General features: G+C 44.0%; 1 protein-coding gene across 1 annotated transcript; it reads left to right on the top strand.

The window, feature by feature from the left end:
* The first annotated feature begins 1,257 nt into the window (after nucleotides 1–1,257).
* On the top strand, nucleotides 1,258–23,772 carry LOC142436378 (uncharacterized). Its single transcript, XM_075540069.1, has 3 exons — nucleotides 1,258–1,290; nucleotides 1,380–2,165; nucleotides 21,640–23,772. Exons 1-3 carry the CDS (start codon nucleotides 1,258–1,260, stop codon nucleotides 21,724–21,726), a joined length of 906 nt encoding a protein of 301 aa, XP_075396184.1. The 3' UTR covers nucleotides 21,727–23,772.
* The last annotated feature ends 1,854 nt before the right edge of the window (nucleotides 23,773–25,626 follow it).

The following is a 25,626-nucleotide window of genomic DNA, read 5'->3' as shown; positions in this document are numbered from 1 at the left end:
TGCCAAGCGTTTGCCAGGGGACGAAGAGTCAGACAGGGTGGACCTGGTAAGAGGAATTTGCCAATACCTTAACGGAGAGGCTCTGCTATGTTGGCCTTAAGCGCTCAGTCATTTTCTTTAGAGGATAACTTGTTAGCCTTTTACTGTCAATCTGGCATCGCTCAAATTACACATACCCCTTAGAAAAGCAGCAGCACTGGGAGTGGGAATCTATTCTAAGGCCCAGCAAGCTTACCCCAGGAGAAGGTCCCAACTATGCAAGGGGGGCGGAATTCCCTGTTTGGCACTGAGTGAGTGAGTGAGTTTGCGGAGCAGACGGGCTTTGGGGACGGGCTTTGGGCTTTGGGGAGTAGAGGGTTTGGGCTGGTGACTTTACGCCGCCACCCCTTGCTTCCCAGAGGGAATGGGACCGAGTCTGGGGGGTGGGTGGCAGGCAGCCCAGAGGGTCCTGAGGGTCCCGCGCCGCGGGGCCCCGCCCCTCCCTACCTTCTCTCCCCGTGGAGCACATAGGAGCTGTGGAAGAAGCCCAGGAGCTCGTTTTCAATGAGGGCATTGTAGATGATCTTCAGGTTGTAATTCCTCTGGGCGTCCAAGGTCCGGTTCAGCACCACCACCAAGACCTGGGTCTGTGGGTAGAGGAAAAAGCCGGCCACGGGCACGGCCCCAGCCACGCGGTCCTCGGCCACCTGCACCTTCTCGACGGCCACCCGGGAGGCGTGCAGCACGACGTAGCGGGTGGCGTTCCGGCACGCTATCTCCACGTTCACCTCGCCGGCGAAGGTGAAGTTCTCCATGAAGGCGGTGAGCATCAGATTGTAGTGCAGCGGCTTGAGGTGGCCCGACAAGCGCAACTGGGTCCAGGGGCGCCGCGGCTCGCACTCCTCCTCCGATGGTGGCCTGGCGGACGGGGTCGCCGGCGTCGCCTGGCCGGCCGCTTCGGACGGCGCCGAGCCCTCGCCCGCGGGGTGGTTGCGCGGGGCGGCTCCCGGGAGGCTGGCGTTGCGGTCACGCGCGGGGGAGCCCGCGGGGCCGCCGTCGGCGCCGGGCGCGCCGCACTCGTCGAACCGCAAGCTGAGCAGCACGGCGAGCATGGTGACGGCGAGCAGCGCCACGAGGGACACGGCGAAGGCCAGCACGAGCCGTTTGTGCACCGTGATGTGGCGCTCCGTGGTGCGGGGTCGCACGCCCACCGAGTCCGCCCACGGGTCCGAGGGCCCCCTGCCGCCCGGCCGGGGCGCGGCGGCGGCGGCCTCCCCCATGGTGGCCTGCGAGGGTGAGCGGCTCTCCGCGGCCCCCTCCTCTGCCCTCTTCTTCTTCCTCCTCTTCTTTTTCTTCTTCTTTTCCTTCTCCTCCTCCTGCTCCCCCCGCTCGCCGTCCAGGGCCATCACGCCGCCTCCTCCGCCTCCTCCGCCGCCCTCCCCAGCACCCCCCGCGGGCGGGCGCCCCGAGCCCCCTCCGGCGCGGGCATCCGGCAGCGCACGCGGGCCCGCGGCGCGACGCCGCCTGGCAGCCGGGAGCCTCCGGCCCGCGCTCTCGCAGGACGGGCGCCGGCCCGGGGCGCGGGCCGCCCCGACTGCCCCCGGGAGCCCCGCCTCCCCCCCCGGGCCGGGCCGCCCGGGGCGGGCTCGCGGACGCGCCCAACTTGGAAGGCGCCGCCGCCGGCCGCCGGCGCGCTACTTCCTGGGCGGGGTCCGGGCGCCCCCTGCGCGGCCGCCGCTCCCGCCGGGCCCTCCCCTGCGCCGCGCTCTCCGCGGGAGCCCGTCCGCCGGCCCCGGGCTGCGAGCCACTGCGAGGCGGACGCCGAGCGAGGGTCCCGCGGGGGGGAAGTTAGGGCTCCCGCTTTCGCCCCCCACTCCGGTGTCGCCGGGGCGTTCAGTGCTCCTCCGGGTGGGCTGCGCTGGCGGCGGCGGCGGCGGCCCCGGGGCGCCCCAGACCAGCACCCCGCAGAAGGGCCCGAGAGGATGGCCAGGAGGGACCGACTGGAGCGCCGCCGCCGGAGGAAGTCCGGGAGCTTCGGAGCCCTTCCGGGAATCTGCCCTGGAGACTCCTTCTTCGCCACCCTGGACACTTTAAGCCGCGGTGGCGGCCAACGTCTCCAGCTTGCCAACCGGACAGCCAACCGCCCTCCCTGGTTTGGATGTGGCTCTGCCCTCCGCAGATGGCAAGTAAGCGCTGAGCGCCCGGCCGGGCCACCCCCTGCAGGTAGCTGGAGCTTCGGGCTGGCTTGGTATCCCCGTGGGGAGAGCTGGAGTGAGTGAGTGTGTGTGCGTGTGTGTGTGTGTGTGTGTGTGTGCGCGCGCGCGCACACAGGCTCGGGTCTATATTGCCAAAGCTACTCTAGCTGCCTTCAGGGACTGAACACCTATTACCCCACCCCCACCCCACCCGAACATCCCCCCCTCCCCTAGAAAGGCAAAGGAGGCGAGAGCGCTGGGCGGCAGGGAAGGCAGGAGAGGGGAGCGGCTGAAAGGCAGAGGCAGGCACGGGAGATTAGAGAGCTTTTCCCCGCTCTGTCACAGCAGACACCCACGGCCACAGAGGGGGTTGCTGAGCCGCCTGCAAGAACTACATTGTAAATCTTCAGCGAAACAAGCCCCGCAGCCACTCCTCTCCCGGAATCTCGAGCCCCACCGCGCTGTCCAAGGATCTGTATTGCCTTCGGAGGTGAACCCCCTGGAGGAAAAGAAGATCCTGTTGGGGAGATTTGGCCTGTCTCAGATTTCACATCAGGCTCACCAGAGGATTTGGAGAGCTGTATGTAAATTGAGATAAATTCTCCATAGACTGTCGACATATATTATACAGTATGATGTGTGCAGGTGTGCAGTACTAAATTGTGGTTAGCAAGGAAGCATTGGAGTCCTCTGGCTGTACAAGCTAGAGAGAGAATTTCCCTCCTGTGTCTTTAGAGTTGAGAAATGATAAAAACATAATACCTAAACATAACATCCAGGACCATATACTTGAGACAGAACAACAGGGTTCAGAGCCCCAATACTTCAGACTTGCTGGAGGAGTAAACAAAGCAATGCTATAATTGGTCGGCATTTTTTCCCCGCTTCACCCAGTCAAGATGACTCTTGTGCAGTTTTTCGGTGTTATCTTGAAGATTGTTACAAAAATGTGTTTGGAAATAAACTTTGTTAAGAATGGTTATAATAGGCCAATATTTATCAAGGCACGGAGCGGCGTTGGCTGGCTGTGGACACATGTCTGCACGGGGAAGTTCTGAACGGTGGTGCAGAGTTTCTATGAGTGTGCATGGGCTGTGCAGGAATAGCTCGAATTGGAAGAATATTCAGAGGACAGCCCCAATAAAATTAACATCCAGGAGGCAGGGGACTGGTGTTTAATAAAGCGAAGTGTTACTGGCTTTAGAGTCCATAAAAATAGTTTTCACAATATAAAGAGAATGAGAGAATTCCTCTTATATGTGTCTTTCAAGTCTTCAAATCCTCAAGGCATTTAAAATGAATCGATATTTATAATTAAATATAAAGTGTACTGATTATGTTCAAAATTATTTTCCTTACAAAAAGCAACATGTAGTGCTACTGCAGAGCTGAAAAGGTACGATGACCTTAAAATATGACCAAAAGACAAGAGATCAAGTACACATCAACTTTGTCCTAACAACAATTATAGAAATGCAGCCCATCGTGCTAAATCTCTTTTCCATTTTTCCCAGATGGAATACATGCCCAGTGCTATACATTCTAAATGTCCATTTAAGCTGCTTGAAAATGATGAAGAGAAAATGTTCTAGGGTGGCTTTTTAAAAGCATGTTGTATGTGGGCCGTTAGCAAAACCAAGGGAAAATGCCACATTCTGTTCAAGTTACTTTTTTCTGCTCTGTTTTTACATCGCTGTGCTCTTGCTGCCCATATGTATCTGGCTAAATGCATTGGAAGAAGCAAGGCGCAGCGTTACCTATTTTGCTTTCATAGCATCACACAGCAGGGGAACGGAATGGTGGGACCCTTCTCAGATCACCTGACCTCATGTTTTAATCTGCCAATTCAGGTTATTGATCTGAAGTCCATGGATTCATCACACGTTGATGATCAGAAAGGTCTGGAACCATTCGCTGGGGTCTGACAGCCGCCACCTAATGAAGAAGTTTACACACTCAGTATTGCTAGTCGTCATGAAAAGATGGGGCACATTTCCGTTCTTTATGCCTTTTCAATGTGTTCATGTTCTTTTCAGTGCTACAACAAGGAAACTCTCAGATATTTTGAGATAAAGAATATATATGTACCAATTAGTAAAGGCTTTACTAAATGTGACTGAATTAATAAATGATTTTTTTGAAATTCAAGTAGACTGGACATGACCTCTTAATGCACTGATTCCCCAAATGTAGCCTCACTCAATAAATTGACTATCAAGGTCAAGTGTATGGATATTTCTGCCTTTCATATCAATGTTATAAAAGCATCCTAGTGAGGTTTTGTTTGATTTTATGGTGTTGTGTTTTCTGAAAGTGTTTTAGCACCCTCACCCTCAGAAGCAGGGTCTTTGGAAAAATAGTAATATCTTCTTAGAACCTGCTATTTCTATCCTGTGTTTCTGTTAGATTGTGTGTCCAACAAAAATATCAAGAAATAATACCCTGATATTTCTACCAAGGAATATTGGTGTTATGGGCCTTCTGTGTTGTGAGCCACTGGGATAAAGACACTTTTGACTGGGCCAGTTCTGGAGCCATGCATTTCCCTAGGGAAATATCGAGCTTTCCAAGTACATGATGTTTTTTCTCAGAAACACATTTATTTGTTTGAATAATATTATGATTTTTCCAGTGAAGTCAATTTTGTGGCCCTAGTTGACTTGTAAAAATGGAAACAGTCTGAATATTTAATATTCATGAGTCCAAAGAGAAGTTATTTTTAATTAAATTTATACTTCACCTTGTCCCTGTAAATGATCAAAATGAACTGCCTTTCGTGAATGTGCTGGCTTCAGAGCAGAGACTTTATGCTTTAATTGTTTACACCTGAGCTCTTTTTGCTCTCCTTTGGAAACTGGTTTGTATGGTGAGGTGCAATTTAAGTGCCCTTGGATTCTCGGCCCCTTCAAGTGCGATTACTGCTTCTCATCCAGAAGCAGCTGTTGCTCAGGAGAAAGAGCTAGATAGAGCCCTAGTCAGCCCCAGCTGCTTACACAACCTAAATCCAGTGACTGAATGAGCTCAGTTTTGGGGGTGACTGACTGTGGAGAAGTGGGACTAGGCAAACGCTACTAGTTCTTAACTTTTATGAAAGACTTAGAAACTGATATATTACCCTCTCTGCTTTCAATAGATTTCTCAATTATCTCCATTGAGAAATGTTTAATTTTTACCTTTTTAATGGGTAAAGAGACACTATAAAATGTTTAATAGCAAATATGATATGGATTGAATTGTGCCCCCTCAAAAGAAAAGGTGGAAGCCCTCATCCTTGTATCGAAATGTGACCCTGTTTGGAAATGAGGTTTGTCACTTAGGAATGAGAGAGGACTCTGATTCCATCTGAGAGACGGTTTCTAAAAGAGGAGAGCAGGCGAGAGGATAAAGTCACTCGAGGAAGAGGGCCACCATGTAAAGATGCATTTCAAAGCCCAGTCACTGAGAAGCGCCCAGAGCCTGCGGAAACTGGAAGAGGAAAGGAAAGATCTTGCTCTAGAGCTGAGGGAGCATGGTTCTTCCAATACCCTGGATTTGAACTCCTAACCTCCACAACTAACTTCAAGACAATCTCTGTTCTTTAAGCCATCTATGTAATGGAGCAGTGGAGCAGAGAGGAAGGATCAAACCTTCCCCAAACTGGCAGTCAAACAGGGTCGATGCGTGTGCTGTGAGGGCTGAGTTCCTGCAGACCACACGCAATTGGGAACCATGCTGACATGAATATGGAGAAGCTGGCTACCGCCATGTGACAACAGAAAAATGAAAACACAAATTTGTTTGAATAATATTATGATTTTTCCGTGAAGTCAATTTTGTGGCCCTAGTTGACTTGTAAAAATGGAAACAGTCTGAATATTTAATATTCATGAGTCCAAAGAGAAGTTGTTTTTAATTAAATTTATACTTCACCTTGTCCCTGTAAATGATCAAAATGAACTGCCTTTTGTGAAATTGTGATGAAATTTTTATTTTGGAAAAATTCATATTATTGTCTGGTTTATTAATCTTTTCATATTGCACAACTTGTTGATTTCACATGTGGCGCCACTGCACCTGTCAGCAGTGGTGAGGGATTTCCACAAGAACGACCCTGGTGGGTAGAACGTTCCTCACCATCTTGAGGATGGAAAGAGAATTGGTTAAAATTAGCCCTAATATGGAAACATGGAAATGTCCATGATGTGAGTAGTTTGTCACTATAGATAAGGCCTTTGATTTAACTGGGAGTTGTCTGACTTCTGTTTGTTTTTAAAGATCTATGTGAATAGAAATTACATCTAAATGTCATTGTCTTTTGTTCCTCACATAAACATTGGTGAAACTATGGAATTGTCCCTTAATCCCTTAATGCATTAATATATTTACTTGTTGTAGGCCATTGAATCAATTTCAAGTCAAGTCAAAGCAACTCCATGGAGCCAAGTAGAACACGTGGTCGGGGTCCCTAAGCTATAATCTCTGGGGAAGCAAATCTGATTGCCAGGTCTTTTGTGGAGCAGAAGGTAGGTTTGAACTTTTCAAATAACTTTCAAGCTGTCATTACCCCACCCCCACTAGCATTGCTATAGAATTATTGAAAGTCTTCTGATTATTCTTACATCAAAACAAGGTTAAGTCTAAGCAGAAAATAGATGGGAAATGTAAGGAAAAATCTGACCAAATATCCAGGGTATTTCCCAATCAAGCATTGAAAACTATACGCACAGAAGAGATAACTGGGATCTCTGGAAAGTTATGTTTCCACCAAGGTGGGGTGTTGGGGGGTCCTAATCAAGGAGGCCTGGTGGCACAACAATTAAATGCTTCACTGCTAACAGCAAGCTCTTTGGTTCAAACCCATCCAGTAACACCACAGAAGAAAAGACCTAGGAATCTGCTCCAGTAATGCATCCGGCCTAGCAAGCCCTATCGGGCAGTTCTGCTCTGGCTTACAGGATCACTATGAGTTGGAATCAACTCAGTAACACACACAGTTGGCTATAGTCCCTGGGTAGTGCAGTTACAGATACAGCTGCTAACCAAATCACTGACAGCGAATCCTCCAGAGGCATAGCAGAAGAAAGGCCTGTTAATGTATACTACCCCCTCCACCACCACCATCCCCCCAAAAAAACATTGATGAAGCACTGTGGAGCTCAGTTCCACTCTGACACTGGATCAATGACAACGTAAAACTTCAGTGTTTGCTCTGGGTTCTTTGTTTTATAAGCTCAGGAGACAAACTCTATAAAAAGGCAAAGTATGTATTGTGGAAATCTTATATATTTATAAAGCTTGCAAGCATAATAGGCACCAGATTTTACACACAGAACAGAAATTGGGTCATTTTCTAGGGATACATTATGTTGAACTAGTCTGAACTAACTAGTCTACTAGCTGAAGAAAGGAAAACTATAAGATACCAACATATTTTTGTCATGAACTTAAGTTGTTCAAATACATAACTATGACAAGAATTAATTATATAAGAATTAGGTAATGGTAAAGGTTTATCGAGGACTTTCTCAAGCTGAAAGAACATTTCAGGCCTCCAACTGCAATGTTGAAAGATTGAATGGACAAAAAATCAACAAAACAAAGTAACAAAATAATAAGGAAGGAATCGAGAGCCAAAAAAACTGATCAACCAATGTTCAGTTCACGCCAGGAGAGAACAGCTGATCAAGAACTGACAGTACTGAAAAAAGAAGTCCAAGTTACACTGAAGGCATCAGCGAAAACAAGGCTCTGGGAATTGTGCAGTTAACAGATAGCAATTGAGCTGTTTTGTCAAACAGATAATACTGTAAGCACACATTCACCTACAGCAAGAAATGGGAAAGACAGACACCTGCTCCACTGACTGGGAAAGACTCACATCTGTGCCAGTTCCCAAGAAAGGTAATTCGGCTCACTCTGGCAACTATCCACCAATATATTAGTACAAGTAAGCTTTCACTGGAAATATCCTTAAGTGGGCATAGCAGTACATTGACAGACAACTGCCAGAGATTCAAGCTAGATTTAGAGAAAGGTGGAGAATGATGGATATTTTGGCTGATGGCAGATGGAGCTTACAGAAAAGCAGAAAATACAAATAAGAAGTCAACCTGTGTTTTATTGATTACACAAAGGCATTCAACTGTGTGGATCATAACAAATTATGGATAACTTTGCGAAGAATGGAAATTCCAAAAGACTTCATATTGCTCCTATTGAGCCTGTGTGCAGACAAAGAGGCTGTACCAGAACAAGAGGATAGCGCATCGTTTAAAATCAGGACTAAGTTACTGGAAGGGCTGTATGCTTTCATCATCCTTACTCCATCTGTGTGCTCAGCCAGTAACCTGAGAAACTGAACTCAGGATTACAGGAAGGCACGTTAACAGCCTGCTATGTGCAGATCATGGACCCTAGCTGGTTAAAAGTAAAGAAGATTGAAAGCACGTACTGATGACTAACAAAGAACGCAGCCTTCAATGTGGATTTCCCTTCGGCATCAAGAAAACACAGGCCCTCGCAGCATAAGCAACACCATGATAAAGAGAGCAGTATGGGAGTGCCAACGATCTCATTTTAACTGAGTGCACCGTCAATGTCCACGGAAGCAGCAGGCAGGGAGCCAAACGACATACCGAACTGGGAATAGCTGTTGCAAAAGACCTATGAAAGGTGTTCAAAAGGCGGGTTCCTCTTTGATGACTAAGGGGAGCCTGACCACAGCCATGGTATTTTCAGTCCCTTGTGGTCAATGAATAAAGAAAACCGAAGGAAAATTGTTACCTTTGATTGCGGTCTTGGTGAAGATCATACTGTGGCCTATAAGAAGAAGCACACCGGTCCTGGAAGAAGTGCAGCCAGAAGGCTCCCTAGAGGCAAGCATGGTGAAATGTCACCTGACGCACATTGGACATGGTATCAGGAGAGACCCGATCAATGGTAACTTCGAACTTCAGTGTAAACTAGAGAGGCAGCAAGACAATGGGAAGAACCTCAGATAAAGCGGCGCCCCAGCCGCAGCACTAATGTGAAACAGAGCAATGCTGTGAGGTGGTGCGGCATTGCTGTACATGCAGTCCCTGTGTGTCAGAACCAGCTCCGCAACTAACAACACCGAGAACTTGCCACGTGCCCTATGGTTGTTGAGCGACTTTAGAATATCTCATTTATCGTGAAAATGACCCCAACAGGATCATTGCTACCATGATCCCTATTTGAAAAAAATGAGACTGAAAGAAATTAATGTGTCTAAACTAATTTAATTAGTTGGTGACTGTCTTAGGTTTCTAAGGCTCAGATCACATCATAAACTGTGGTTAACATATTAGTACAGAAATGTTATGCCATAATTCTAGAAGCTAGAAGTCTAATTCAATGTGTAGACCAGGCCATAGCCCTTCCCCCCCCACTCCAAGTCTCTAAGACAGTGGTTCTCAACCTTCCTAAGGCTGCGACCTTTTAATACAGTCCCTCACATGTGACCCCCTCCCAACCACATAATTATTTCTGTTGCTACTTCATGGCTGTAATGTTGATACTGTTACGAACCAGGCAACCCCTTTGAAAGGGCCCTTTGATCCCCAAAAAGGTCACGACCCACAGGTTGCGAACTGCTACTCTTAAGATCTTTTGTTAAGAACCATATGGTCATATCGTTTGATGCAGAAAAGGCATTTGACAACATCCACCCCTTATTCCTGATGAAAACAATCAACAAAATGGGAATTAGATGGGAAATTTCTCAACACAATTAAGGCCATAGATTATAAACCAAAGGCCACTCTCTTCGTCAATGTAGGAAAGCGGCAAAGATCCCCGCCTAGTGAGTGGGAATCGGACAGAGACTCATCACTCTTATTATTCAACCTTGTGCTGGAATGATTAGCCAGAGCTATTGGACAGTCAAAGGAAATCAAAGAATGTGGATTGGCAAGGAAGAAGTCAAAGTCTCACTACTTGAAGATTATATGATTTTATACATAGAAAATCCCCCAAACATTCAGAAAATTGTTAGAAACAATCTGAGGAGACTCAGCAACGTGGCAGGATACAAGATTAACATACACATAATCTGATCCCTGTGTGCTAATGAGAGCAATACGGGAAGAATATGAGAAAAAGGAATCAAGTAAACAATACTAGTTACAATATCCACACAAACAATGAGACGTACTTAGGAATAAAGGATAAGCCTCACCAGAAAAACCTAGGACGTGTACAGCGAAACTATGCTTCTACAAGAAGCCGAAAGAGAACCACTTAAAGAATATTTATGAATACAATTGCAATTCAGATCCGGACTCCACATGCGTTCTTTAACGACATGAAGAAGACACTACTAACTTCATGTGGTAAGGAAAGATACCCAGGAGGTATAAAAATAAAAAATACTTAAGAAAAGCAAAGGAGGAGGCTTCGCCCTTCTGGACCTCACAACCCATTGTACAGCCACATTATCGAAAACGTCCTGGTACTGGCACAATGACACTGGTACATAGACTAGTTGAACCAAATAGAGATGCCAGAAATAAATCCTTCCACCTAAAGAAAATTTATCTTCAAAAAAGGTCCTAAAACCATCAAATGGCATTAGATAAATTAGATTTCCATTTTGTAGAAGAATGAAACAAGACCTGTCACCCCATGAACAGAAACATACTTAAGATGGATCAAAGACCTAAAAGTAAAACCCAGAGCCATAAAGTCATCGGTAAGAAATCAAGCTGAGAATAAAAATTCCATAGGACCTGGTAATCTCGCTGCTGGGTGTAAATCATAAAGAAGTAAGAGCCGTACCAGGAGCAGACATAAGCACATCCATGTTCAATGCAACACTGTAAGCTGGAACAAGAAGATGGAAAAAACCTAAGTGTAGAAGAACGGATAAAGAAACTGACACAAACACACAATAGAATAGTATGCATCACTAAAACTACCAACACCAAACCACAAATCATGTCCTGGCATATGGAACTAGAGAATATGATGATGCATGAAATTAGCCGTCACAGACGGAGAAGTGTGATATGAGACCACTCTTATAACGAGGGGGGAAACCAAGACGAGGACTTCCATGCTAAAGGGAACAGGCTTTGGAATTTGGGAGGCCATGGAGGAAAGACAAAGCAATGGGCTAGGCTGTTAACAGGTGTTTCATTAGGTGAAATGGAATAAGGCGGTCCACAAGAGGGAGAAGAGAAATCGAGTGGATGAAGGGTGAACTATTGGGACTTTGATTAGTAGTTTAAATTGTTGAATACAAAGTTAGTGATCTGAAAATTAAACACGCACCTAATTTACAATAAATATTGTTTCATGAGTTTTCAAAATTTTTAAAAAATTTAACATTTTTAAAATTGAAAAATTCACGGGTTGTCAGATGCATCCTCACATGGCTGCCCTAAGTCCGTGCTGCTCCTCTTTTACGAGAACACCAGCCACACAGGATTAGAACCCACGCTGCTCCAGGATGACCTCATGCCAACCGAGGGCGTCTGCAAGAATCCTATGTGCTAAAAAGCTACCGTCATACCTAGCAAGGGTTAGAACTGCAACATACCTTTGTGAGAGCCCTTTTCAATCAACAGCTGTGGCAATGCTCAGATTCCAAATCAGGTCATGTTGTTCTGTAACTTCTACAGGTAACCATAATGCTATCCTGTTCTCAGAAAGGTAAGCAACTGTAACAAGTCTGAGTGCATAGCTGAAACTCTTTATATAACTTATGAAGTTGGTGAGACACTGAACTAGGAGTGTAGGGCAGAACCAGACAGCTCTGAGCTCTACTCTTACTAGCGTACAGAAGTGCTACCTGGGTGTTTGTTACGTGAAGTGAATAAATAGAGAATAGTGTAGTGTGACCCTCCGCAGAATAATTATAATTTTATAAAATAATGATTATAGAAAGCACAGCATTATCCATCCTGGATTGAGAACTAAGTAGTTGAAAGAGTTGACGATAGCTTATTTTCATACTGCAGAACAAGCAGTTTATGTGCTTTACAAATCTTAACTTGTGGATGCATTAAAAATATTCCCCTTTGACCCAAGATGGTTTGACAGATCAAATTTACACGATTTGAACGGCGCCTCACCACTTTCAAACCACAGTCAGTATCTGCATAAAAGACATACTGAGTGTAAACGCACATAAAGGTGAAACACATCCTGCTTTAGTGCCTCCACGTACTCTAATCTGTAAATGTTAATCTTTCTTACAGTAATTTATCCCATCTCTTTACATTAAGAGAAAAAAATCATCACAGCCCCTTATTTGATATATAAATATAACTATACTAAGTAGAATATTAAATCTAGCTATCAGATGATCATTGTGGATAAATTGACAAAAATATGGTGAATTAGTGTAGTATTAAAATACAGCTAACATGGAAGTCATATGCCTAGGTGTGATTTTTTTAAAAGCTGATTTTGGCACACGGTGTCTTATTTTTAATATTGTAATATTAAACCCTGTTCTTGCATAGTCAGCTTCCTGGTCAAGGACATTTTAATGTCTGTGTCAGAAGCAGACTTTCTGCTAGAAAATAGTTCATGATGAACATGCAAAATAATGCTAAAAATTTAAATCACATTGTCAACTACACTAAATTCCTACCGGGATACTAGGCAAAGGAGTTGTACTTAGATGTCAGTCCACTATGTCTGTGTGAAGGTGCAGAGGTGGAGTCCAACCTATCCCTCAGGTCACAGCCTGAGGATGCCTCATTAGGGTATGGCCTTTTGCAAGCGAGGCAGGAAGAACTCCCTCTCTTGCCCTTGACTGGCCTCCTTGCTGGGACTCTGCCTGCCACCAAGGGCAGCACCCTGTGGTTCTCCAGAGAACTGTTGGCGCCCCACCTTGCTTCCGTCGACCTTGGATCCCAGTGTTCACAGGCTGATGTCCCTGCGTCCCGCTTCACTTTTCGGTGTCATCAGTCTTGGGCTACCAGAGTCTGAAGAGGACCACGGACGTTGGTTGGACTGGGCTGGAATGATTTCTTAATATATAATTTTATCTTGATAGAAAGTTCTTTTTATAAATATCTGAGTGTCACTGGTTTTGTTTCTCTAGACAACTCAGCCTAACACAGGAATGAATTATTGTGTTTTTTCCCTCTTCAAGTTTTAGGTCTGTGTGCAAATAGCATAGTTCCTTCCCTCGGAACTGAAGAGCAGCTTCTGGTTCACTCCATCTCTTTGCGCATAGTCAGTAAAGCTTGTGCATAGTCAGTAAAGGGAAACTCTTCCTTTCAGCTCATGATACCCTAATTCAGAACCCATCTTCAGTCTCAGGATTGGATACTAAGACTACACCAAATTTGTTTGAGACACACATTGTTTTCTGAGAACATTTCCACACACCCAGAAGGCACTTTTCAATGGCTTAAAAAGAAAGTAGGAATTTGGGAATGCAGAAATATTCCTGAAACTCGAACATTTAGACTTTTGGCTATGGGGTATTATTACAAATATTAAAAATCTCACTAAAAGGATCTTCAAAAAGTTCATGAAAAAATGGACTTGAGAAATAATGGAATTTTCCCAGGAATGTTTGAAAGGCCCCCAGCTCATATAATATGTTGTTACACTGATTGCCTTTTATATTAAGAAACTAAGTGCTGGGGACTATACAAAACGTAAAAGTGCAATGATCATCATTTATATGCCAAACAGTTGACCAGTTTATATCTGTACAAAGTCGTCCCTGCAAAAGGGATCCACAGAAAATGCAAACTGCTGACTCTTGAAAAATAACCAACTGTGTCATAAAATGAAGCATTTTTCCTCTCAACAGTTTGTGGGAGGGGAAAAGCAATGCACCTGAAGGAGACGATTTGTGAATTATTAAATAAAAGTTGACCCGTTCATAAAATTGGTTAATTCTCAGTATAGGATTTATTATGTAAGTCTTCCTTGTATATTCACTTTAGTCATTTTTCTCTTTAGTGCCACCTTGTGGGTTCGCCAGTAACAATAAATACGTAGTTTTTAGTCTCTGGGGTTTGGGGGAAGTTTTTGTCTTCTGCTGTGTTTAAGCTAGTCTTCATCGTGGTGTGGTAAACTCGGCCATTCGTGTCCTCAGACAGCCTCTGCACCAGAAGGTATGTGCCATACCTCTGCAACTGGCCCTTCTGGAGACCAGGATGATTTCTCAGAGATCGGCAATATTGGAGTCTATACAAAAATCGATGTTAATTTACAGGATAATCACCAAACTTATCTTGGATAACATAACTGGCCAGCTCGGACGTGATTTTTCCATAAGAAAAGTGTTTTCTCAATTCAGTATCATGATGTTTCCAACAGTGTCCCATGAGAATTGATTCTAGGTAATTCGCAGCGCTGCTTAATTCTGTTGTAGAAAAGCTCTGGTATCTGATTTCGTCGCTAAGGCAGCTTACTTCTAACATGAGATTGCATTTGCATTGAGTTATCATACTCAGGTTTTTTTTTTCAATTATGCTGCTGCTATGAGAGAAGAAGGAAAAATTCCGCACAATATATTGAATGTCTTTTTTCAGACATACAGGAAATATATATTCCCTAACACGACGGTCCTCAACCTGTGGGTTGTGACCCCTTTGGGGGGTCAAACGGCCCTTTCACAGGGGTCGCCCAATTCATAACAGTAGCAAAATAACAGTGATGAAGTAGTAACGGAAATAATTTTGTGGTTGGGGGTCACCACAATGTGGAACTGTATGAAAGGGTCGCGGCATGAGGAAGGTTGAGGGCATAACATTTTCTACATATTATAATAATCTTTTAAATTGTCAAAGAAAAATCCATGGCTTATCCTCTTTAAAAAGTGAATGTAATCCACATGTGACCTCCTCCCTGGGAGATGGACAGCAGAGAAGGGGGGAAGGGAGACTCCGGATAGGGCAAGATATGACAAAATAACAATCTGTGGATTATCAAGGGCTCCTGAGGGAGGGGGGAGCGGGGAGGGAGGGGGAAAAAAAGAGGACCTAATGCAGAGGGCTTAAGTGGAGAGCAAATGCTTTGAAAATGATTAGGGCAAAGAATGTACCGATGTGCTTTATACAATTGATGTATGTATATGTGTGGATTGTGATAAGAGTTGTATGAGCCCCTAATAAAATGTAAAAAAAAGAAAAAAAAGACAAACGTAAAAAAAAGTGAATGTGTCTGAACTTACTGCTGTGGGTGTATGTGGACACTTTTTGAAATTGTATTTTTGGAGTCATTTAAGAGAAAGTAAAAATCATGTATAGTCTGGTTACTTGGAATGTGTAAATGCTCAGAGTTGAACTCCTCCTAACCTATTAACATTTGAAGGTTGGGCCATGTATTATTCAAAAAGTAATTTTCCCTGGATCTGCAATAAGGCCTCGGACCTGACCTATAACCGGAATGTCTTAAGCTACTGGTTATCAATGCTGGAAGCACACCAACAAAACAAGAAAATGTAAGTATTTTTCTAGGCTTGCTAAAGTCTAATTACAGAACTAGGACACAGTCCAGTCAAACACTATCAGTAAGACTGCAAACCCTTCGAATATAACTCCCTACTCACCTTTGATCTTGATCAAGTCTCACACTGTGCTTCCAGAATTAATACATTGTGTTTTCCATTTCAGGAACTTTAATTGTTCCATTTTGCCCTCATTGTTTCCCACAGATTTCGTACAGGAACAAATTTAAAGATACCTTCAAATGATGTCAGTTACGTTGTTCTCGATTTATCCTGTGCTCGGAAAGTTGCTTTGAAATCCAAACCTAAAATCAAAAACCCCGGAGCTAGACTCCTATACCTTGGACCAAGAAGAGTGCTGAGCAGTTTTTCCTTCATGCTTCAACTTCAGCATTGACATTAGAAGCCTATCTTCTTTCTCGCCCTTACGACCAGCTAGGAACAGATATAAATCTCTCAGCAAATTATACCCTAAGCTTCAGAAACTGCTATGTAAGCCATCTAGAAAACCCATTGAGCAGATAGGGACTGCTGAACTGCAGTGATGAAGTTCTATTTTATTTATGGTAAATAGATACAGGAAACATATTTCATATCTTCTCTGTTACAGATTTCAAGTTGGACAGATCCTAATTGGATTACATTATAGACCAACAGACTTCTACTTTAAAGTCAAATGGCATGTATGGTCTCTGTTCAGTTCCTCTTAAAGTCTGGCTGCACAAAATATATTCCTGACATTCTTTAGCATCTTGGTTCCTTTAATCTTCCAAAGTGGAAAGTGATGAATTTTGACTTGTTCTTAAAAGCGCTAACATTCAACTAGGAAAACTCAGTAAGTGACACCTATTAATGTTCCCTTTTGTCTTCTAGACAGAAAATCAAAGCTATTTAAAGTAAAAGATACACTTAAAATCAATGTGTGCCCACAAGTTAGCATCAATGCTTACAAACCCTCTCTGTGATCATTGTGTCTTATTTGCGTATATATTACTTTATGTATCTAAATCTATGAATAAGAGAGAGGTATCATTTGATGAGAAAGGAATACATGTTTCCATAGGGTCTGAATAGAGACTCTGCTGACCTGTAGTATTATAAAATACTGCGCCACTCTTCCATTTTCAGTTTTTGCCAAGATAGCCAAATTAAACTGATGTGATAATCATCCAAATATATAATTGTAAAACCATGATTGTAGAATCATTTCTTTCTAGCTCCATGAGATTTACCTCTGGTAATTCTGTTTAATGTTCAGAATTCTATAGCAGTTCTCTTGAAATATTCTAAGCAGAAGCTATACCTTTTAGGGTATGCAAATAGTTGCTTCCCAGCAACATTATAATCTATAACCTGTATTATGACTTGAGCAGAATGAGCCCTCCGTTTTGATTGCCTATGGCTCAAAGTGTTAATGTTCTTGAACTGCCTTGTCTGTTATTAGCTAGTTGAAATTGCACTAACCATGAGAATTAATTATGGTCTGCATCTCCCCTCTCTTCAGTAGGCTTTGTCTGCACCTTCCTAGCTGAGAGGGGAGCTTCTGCTACGAAGAATGACAGACTCCCACTGCACACCTTCCCTACTGTCTGCTCCCCAACTCCAACAGTAATCCGGCCTGAGGACCTTTATATTCCGGTGTTACTTCTGAGTTCCTTAATTACTTTCCCCCAAACTGCTATGTTCTCCAGTGTTTTCTCTAGAGGGAAAAATGAAGATACATAGGCACAGGTGTAAATGTCAGACTTCATCATTTATTTATTGAAGATCACTTAAGAGCAATCTGTAATTTCTTCCATAACCTCAAAATGGGTTTCTCTCAGCCACGTAATCTCTCAGGGAAGCGTTTGTTATGAAATGATCACCTGCTTTTGCAAAGTCCCGGGAGCTTTAAGCTGAATGCCTCTCATGTACCAGTCGCTGAACAATTGACGGCATGATGACTGAGTTGGGCAGCTGCCCGTTAGGTTAGCCATTTGACACCAGCAGCCACTCCATCCAGGAAGCTGAGGCTGTCTACTGTAGCGAGTTGACGTCTCATGAACCCAGAGGACCAGTTGTATCCTACTCTACACAGGGCCACTATGACTTGGAATTGACTCGATGGTTTGGGATATAGTTAATAGGCAATAAACAGGCCAACAACCCAATAGTGATTTGACTAGAACGAGTCAGCAAACTGCGCCTCTCAAACCATATGTCGTTTTATGAGTAGGCATGTGTGGCTCTGAAGTAACAGAAAATTGTAAAGGATTTTGGATAGGGTTCAGATAATTGTGATTTCATTTGTTTGTAAAAGTATCTTTTTGGCTCTTTGATTTTTAATGGTGTGGAACAGGATTGGCTGTTCTGTCTCCACAGTTTACCAACCTCTGGACAAGAAGATCATTTCCATACCCCTTGGAGTTCAGTCCTGTACCGTCAACATCTAGAAAAATGTAGCCACTAGCCACTGTTTCTCAGAAAAGCATTACCACTTCCCTGGTACCTGTTAAGCAACTCAGAAGAAGAAGAAAATGTGCAGGGAAAAAATGTCCTGAGGAAGTCTAAAATTGTTAACAAAACCCTTCTTCCACTTTGCCTTCCCAATACACAAGATCCTGTGTGGAGTGGGGATTTTAAGTAATATTTAGAAATTACTTTTCCAACTCTCATTATAGAGTGATGTAAACCTTATGGAAAGTAGTTTGGCAAATGCTTGTCAAATTCGCCAAAGTAAACAGCTGCAGTGAGATGTTTGAGACACCTTGTATCATAAATGTTAACAGAAACCTCACTTACTAGACTGCAGGCTGTTCAGGGGTGAGGAATATGTCAAAGGGGCTTCAGGGGTTCGTAGGAAAATGGAATAAAGAGGCATGTTTATTTATGTATGCACAAAGCAAGCACTCCAGGGCATCCCAAGCCCTTAGTACATATACATTACATGAGTGAAGTCAGTAGTGCTTATCATCAGTTCCCTTGGCCTTCTGGCTCCTTCACTGCCTTTGCTTTGCCACATCCTCTCGGGATGCGTGCCTGCTGCAGGCGCTCTTCACCTCGGACGTCTACCGCCCGTCCCAAGGAACCGCCTTTGGGGGGCGATCTCATCACTAAGGTGCCTCTTCTCCAACCCCGTCAGAGATTTGGCACCAGAATATTTATTGAAAGCAGTTCCACCTATTTTGGGAGGAGACAAGCTAACAAATGACAGCATTGTCCCTGAATGAGCCAGTAAGTCAGTAGGATCTAAATTAGTATCAGATCCTCGAAGTTTCAAATTTTGAAACCAAAGTGAATGTGTTTTCCCACATGGAGGATGTGACTAGATGTTGGAACACGTTAGGCATTACAAAATGAGCTACACTTCACACGGGACTTAAACTCTGAAATAAAGACTATAAGGTAACAGGCACCTGCGGTGCAATTTACTCCTAAACAGTACCTCAGACTTACTACAATAATTGGTAAGTCAGCTTTGTGTGCCTGTTTCATTATACCAATATGTATGTTTAAATGCCACATGTAATACATAAACAATATTTTTAATTACGTTAAAATTGGGTCAATAAAACACTCAAGTAATTTGACTACCTTTCCCCCACCCCGCCATATGCTTGAAATGAACTTGTATGTCACTGAAGACTTCAAGTTCGCTTCAATGTTCATTGTTTAGCCACTCAGACCAATGTTTATTACATCTAAAGACTGGGGAGTCTGGAGGGGTTTTGTGCATTTATTTTCTCTAATGGAAACTTTTTTTTTTAACCTGCCCTCTCCTATGTATCCCCTCCCCCTTTCCCCATGCCTGTTGCTGGCCTCCTCGCGGGCATCAAGTCGTTTTTTGGTGCCCAAGCCACATTGCTCCTTTAGTTTTGCATATAACAATGGAGATTAAATATGTCAATTTGTAATATCGACAGCCTAAGATCTCTAGATTTGTCCATGTCTTTCTGTGCGTAAGAGTGTTACTGCTCCTTGTTGATGTATAAGATTCCATCGTATGAATGTACCAGAACTTGTTTAGCCATGGCTCTGGGGTTGGGGGGTTGGTTCTTTGTTTTTGCTATTGCAGAAATCGCGGCAAGAAGCATGGGTGTACTTATGTCTGTTTGTGTTTTCCTCTTAATTTCTTCGTAGAAGTTGGAGAGAGGAGAGAGATTGCTAGGTCAGGTCATAAGGGACTTGGCTTTGCGTGTGCTGATGGCCGCACGCGTCGCGCTGGCTTCCGGCACGGCGCCCCCCTCCCACCAGCAGGGTTACAGCGTTCCTCTTGCTCTGCATCCTCTGCAGCACTTCTTAATTTCTAGTTTATTGAATTTTTTGAAAAGTGATGGTGTGCGATGGAAACTCATTGCTTTCATTTGTATTTCTCTCATTGCTAATGAGCTTAACAATTCTTCATATGGTTCTTGGCCACCTCTGGGTCATCTTTGGTAATGTTTGGGGTCATGGGATGAAGTTTGGCTCTTGTTTCATTCTCCTGCAGGTGAAGATCCAGTTTTCCAGCATGATTCGTTGAAAAGCTGTCTCTCACTCATTTAATAGGTTGTAGTTTTTATTTAAAAATGGAGGTGTCTGTATATACGTGGTTCTTCTTCTGAGGTGTCTATTATCATCCATTGGTCTTCCTGCCATTGTGCCAGTCCCAGGCTGCGTGTTAGCATGGCAATAAAGTAGGTTTGAAAGGCTGGGAGTGAAAGACCCACTTAGCTTTGTGAAAAATTTGAATAGTGTCTGTGGGTGTGTGTGTTTGTCCTAGGTTCCTTTCTCTCTCATATAAATTTGGTAATTAGTTTTTCCATTTCTTTGAAAATTTGTGATGGAATTTGGATCACAAGTGCACTGACTTTGTAAAGTATTTTGAAAATGTTGATATTTTCACAACATTTAGTCTGCCTCCCTTTTTAAATAACACTGCTGCTAATTTACTATTGTAGTTGTATGATGTCAAAATAACTTGCTAATACAGAAAGCTTAATTTAAAAATATGCTCACTGGCTTACTAACCTAGGATTCATGGACTACTTCTACTTACATTTTAATGTTACATAATTTTGCTATTGCTTTGAAACCGTTGAGCCAACCTCTCCAATAAAACAAATCGCCAGACTCACTTCCATCGAGTCAACTGCTACTCGTACCAACCCTTGAGATTCTGAACCTATAAATCTTTAAGGAAGTAGAAAACCTCATCTTTCTTCCACAGATTGGTACCTTTAACTGCTGACGCGGTTAACAACCTGACACAAAGCCAACTACACAGACCTCTAACAAATTCTTCATCACAGTCGCTTGCATTTGCTGCATGTGCCACTTGAAGGCATTGGAAAGATAGCAAGCCTTTTGTTGCATTAAATCTGTGTTTCCCGAAGTAGGTAGTACATCCCCTGGGGATGCTGGACTGCTGCAAGTGATTGGAAAAGTCAGACACCTGCGCTTTATCCTGGATTGTGTGCTATTGTGGCAGGAGTTGTTTGCTTTGGTTTTGGGGGTGCTGTTTTTGGTTTGTTTTTTCCTGAACACAGGGCAGTAGGCCAAAGAAGTTTGGGAACCTATCCTTTAAACTCACTTGCTTGGGGTCTTCTCTGACTTCTAGGACCCTGTAGAACTGAAACCAGAGGGTTGCCTAGGTTGAAAATCCTTTAAAAAATAAAAAAGCAGGCTGCCGTATGTGCGTTAACATCACTGTATTTCTACTTAGGAGCCGAGCACTTTAGTCACTGCACTACCAGGGCTCCTATAGTAAACCCTTAGCCATCAAGTCTATTCCTACTCATGGTGACTATCCAGAGGGAGTAGAACTGCTCCTATGGGTTTCCAAGGGTGTAAATCTACACAGGAACCCAGTGCCTCACCTGCTCCTAGAGAATGACTGGCAGGTTAAAACGGCTGACTTGAGGGTAACAGCCCAATACACAACATATTAGGCCACCAGGCCTCTTCTTCTTGCGATAAAGTAAGGGTAAATTTTAAAAACCATATGCATCTGTTCTGAGTTGTCTACAAATGCTTAAAGATACAGAGTCTACCTGTAGTCGTAATGCCTTCCTCTCTGTCCCGCAGGAAAAGCAGTCCAGTGCTTGTCTGGGCTTGCCTAAAGAGTGCATCGGAGCTGACAAGAAGGCAATCTGGCAAAGTTCAGGACTCTAAGGAGGGATGCCTGAGCAGATCAGAGGACCAACAGCATCAGATGAATGATGACGTATGAGGACAAGGAACCAAGTCTCTTAGGAAGACACAAATATGCAAAGGGAGGACTTCAAATTAACTTTGTGGAGTCAAGCTGTAAGTGGAGGTAAAGATGTAATTTCATAGTTTTTAACAAATATAGATACAAACTCCAGATCACTAGCATCGAGTTAATTCTGATTCATAGCAACCCTAGATGACAGAGTAGAACTGCCCCTTGGGGTTTCTGAGCCTGACAATCTTTGCTGGAGCATACAGCTTCGTCTCCCTGGAGCTGCTGGTGGAGTGGAACTGCTGACCTTGTGCTTAGCAGCTCGACATGAAGCCTACTCTGCCACATGTAACTAAGACACACACCGAGAGATGGTGCGTACATCCACTAAAATAACCTGGAAGCAGCAACATTGCCGAAGCAATGAGAAGAGTTAATGGCCAAATCCTGGTTTCTAAATATCTCTCCGTACTAAAGAAATCAAGATCACTGGAGGTTCCAACGGTGGGTCAAAGCAGGAATGAAGTGAGATTTTAACATCTTGGTATGCCACGGAGTCAGTGAGCTCAAAGAACGATGTGAACATGGCCAAAGAACACAGGAGCCACCTGGAAGGTAAGACAATTGATGCAGCACAATGAAGCGAGTAATGGATAATAAATTCATGAATAAAAGAGAAATCTGTTTGTCCACACTGATATATACAAATAGAAAAGGAAATGCTTTCTTAGCTTAGAATGCCAGCTAATCAAGGTACCGGGAACTCAGCAAGAAACAACAATGATGCGAAATCTAGTGCTTTAAAGTGAGACACAACTTTACTCCGTCTTAAAGTATCTTCAGACAAAATTGTTACCAATTGCAAAAAAGAAGAAAACTTCATAGTGGAGAACCCTAATTTAAAAACACCATTTGAATCAAATGATAAAAATGAACACTTGTTCATTGTCATCAAATTGATTCCACTTGTGGGGGCCCCATGGATGCGATGGGCTCTAGGGCCTCTCAGACACAGGTTGTCCGGCCTGTTCCTCTGTGGTACTATTAGGTGGTTTTGAACCGCCAACTCTGGTTAACAGTCAGTGCAAGCCAAACCATTAAAACTCACCTAATGAGATGCAGTAAGAATGCATCCTAATTCTGGTATTCCAGGTAAAACTGCATTACCTTGACCTAACAGAATACACATCAAACAAAACTGGAGGGGGTTTCTATAATATCACTGGCCTTCACAAACGTCAGGGCCATGAACGTCAGAGAGACAGAGGAGCTACTTCAGACTGACGGAGGCTGAGAAGACATGACACCTGAGAGTAATGCGATCCTGAAGTGACCATTGTTGCTGCAAGCACATTACTGGAATAATTGGCATATTTTGAATTTGGTCTCTGGGAGAAGGTTACTGAGTTAGTTTATTGTGCCAGCCTGGCCTATAAACACATGTGGGGTTAATTGAAGGACAGAGGGATAAATGGCTCGGTGAACCTTGCCTTTAGAGTTCTCGAGTCTCTTGCTTTCTAATGGTCAGACCAATATGTAGCTGCCTTAGCCAATTCCCTGCTTCAGCTGGCAAGGCTCACTTCCTGCAAGACATCCCCAAGAAGAAGCCACATGGATCTACCCCAATGCAGCCCTGGGTGCTGGAGCACCCGTGTAGAGACCCCTGCCAGTGCTGAGACGCTACACATTCACTGACTCCGCTTTCCTCCTGCAGTCGGCGTCATAGTGTGTGTTCTGTGAGATGGAGGAGGACTTTGTGGATTGGTATTGGACATCTGGGTTAGTGGGTTAACGTTGGACTTGTGGACTTGGGCAGCACTGGGCTGGGATGTTCTCTTGATGTGCACTTAACCTGTATATGAAACTCTGTCTTATGCATGGTTGCTATGGCTTTGTTTCGCTGAAGCACCCAGACTAACGCGGTTACTGGGCAGATCATCATGCTGTGCTATTCATACAACGCTTCTATCAGGATGGAATTATTGAAAATAAAAGTCTGTTTGGCAAGCCTCTCTGCTTGCTCATCAGTATTATATTTAGGTGCCCCTGTGCTGCTAGGAACAGAACATTGGTAGAGCGGCAGTAAGGAAAGCGGGAGTAAAGTGGGGGAAAAGGTGAAGCGGTCATGTGGCAGCCATCCACCGACTAATTCACAGTCAAGTTTTTGCTTTCACTCACTTTCCTGGTGTCTTGCAAGTACATTTCCACCATAAGAAAGCCTGTGTAACCATTTTAAACACCGAAAAAGACTTATTTTGAGAGTATGTTTTCCTTCCTGTTCTTCACGAATTTATTTTTAGAGACATCGTTTATTATTCTGAAAGAGGCCACGCTAAGCAGCAAATTGCTAGACCACTCTCCCAGCCCCATGAATCACCTGCGAGCACCGACGGAGGAAGGGGTAACTTGGGGCGTTAGCGTTAGCTGCTAACTACCAAGTCGGTAGTTTAAAACCACCAGCGGTTCATAGGAGAAAGATGAGCGATTCTATTCCCACAGTTACATTCCCAGAAATCCACATGGGCAGTTCTATATTGTCCTATAGGATCGTTGTGAGTCACAATGAACTTAGTCACTGAATTATGAGACAGGGAGTTTAGTTTGGTCTTCCTAGCTTTCTTCATCCCATTCATTTACCTCACAGGCCTCTTCTTCTTTATCCGTCGTTTCCTCCTCTCTTCTCTTCACCAAAACCAAAACTCACCTGCATTGAGTTGATGCTGACTCAGTGTCCAGACAGGACAGAGTAGAACTGAGAACTGAATTTTTGAGACCAACTCTTTATGGGAGTAGAAAGCTCCACCCTCCTCCCACAGAGACTGATGGTTTTGAACTGCTGACAATGCAATTAGCCCCCATCTCATAACCACTACACCACCAGGCCTCCTTTTCCCTTGACCAGAGATGTAAAAATGCTTCTGAGACTCATTCAAAGAGAGAGGCCCACCATCAACATTTCTTGACCTATACTCTATTCCAAACCCTCCCTTAAAGCTGTGAGAAGAAAGGAAATCAGGGTGGTAAGCATCCCCCCCTCCTTTTCGTTCTCTTTTGTTCGGTTTTCTAAATTTTCTCCCCTTGCAATTCAAGTCAGGGCTATAAAACAGCCTGCCACTCTGAAACACCACTTGTCAAGAATGTGAGAAATTGTTGAAAGAAAACTTTAGAAGATCTAAATTCAAACCACCTTGACTGCAATTAAAATCGCCACCATTCTTTAGTAATGACAGGTGGAGTACAAAGGAAGCAGCAATGACAGCCACAGAGCTTTCTAAGACCTGGAACAATATCCACAAATCAGGAGAAACAATAGACTCACAGTCTATCTGGTGAGATATTTTAGTTCTCGTGTTCATCTGCCTCACAGAGACTAATGGAATACACGGTTAGATAACCTGGGGCTCTCACCTGCAATCACCAACTGCCTCATCTCCATTATGGTCATGATCACCTCACATTCTCCTTAATTCCGTCTCGGTGTTAATGGCGAGAAGGAAAATGGCCATAGAAGAAGAATGGAAATCACAAATCAGGTAAGTAGTATTTGGGGCATTCTAAGAATCCCTGCCCAAGCGATCATCCCCCTGATAACTACTTGTAACCAGACCTGTTAACCGCTTTTATTGGACATTTCCTATGATGCAGTGTTCAAACCCAGCTACTGCAAGCTTATACTGTGTGACTTCATCCAGAACAGCCCCTTGGTAAGTCACACTCTGTGCTGCTGCGAATCCTGGGTCTAGTTCTTCTAGGCCAGGATCTGCAGCCCTCCTTGGGTACTCTCTGCCACAATAAAGGGGCTGGGACATGTGGCCCCATTTAAACCAATCTCTTCTCAGCATAACCTCTCTTATATTAGATCATGGGTC

This window comes from Tenrec ecaudatus, unplaced genomic scaffold (assembly GCF_050624435.1).
Source record: "Tenrec ecaudatus isolate mTenEca1 unplaced genomic scaffold, mTenEca1.hap1 Scaffold_248, whole genome shotgun sequence".
NCBI lineage: Eukaryota > Metazoa > Chordata > Mammalia > Afrosoricida > Tenrecidae > Tenrec > Tenrec ecaudatus.
This window is presented reverse-complemented; position numbering and strand designations above follow the sequence as displayed.

Excerpts from the sequence above, each read along its gene's own strand:
- LOC142436378 (XM_075540069.1), top strand. The coding sequence starts at position 1,258 with ATGGTGGCCTGCGAGGGTGAGCGGCTCTCCGCG. Across the intron at positions 1,291-1,379 it reads AGGGTGAGCGGCTCTCCGCG|GGCCATCACGCCGCCTCCTC; the intron begins GCCCCCTCCTCT and ends CTCGCCGTCCAG. Across the intron at positions 2,166-21,639 it reads CTGCCCTCCGCAGATGGCAA|GAAAAGCAGTCCAGTGCTTG; the intron begins GTAAGCGCTGAG and ends TCTGTCCCGCAG.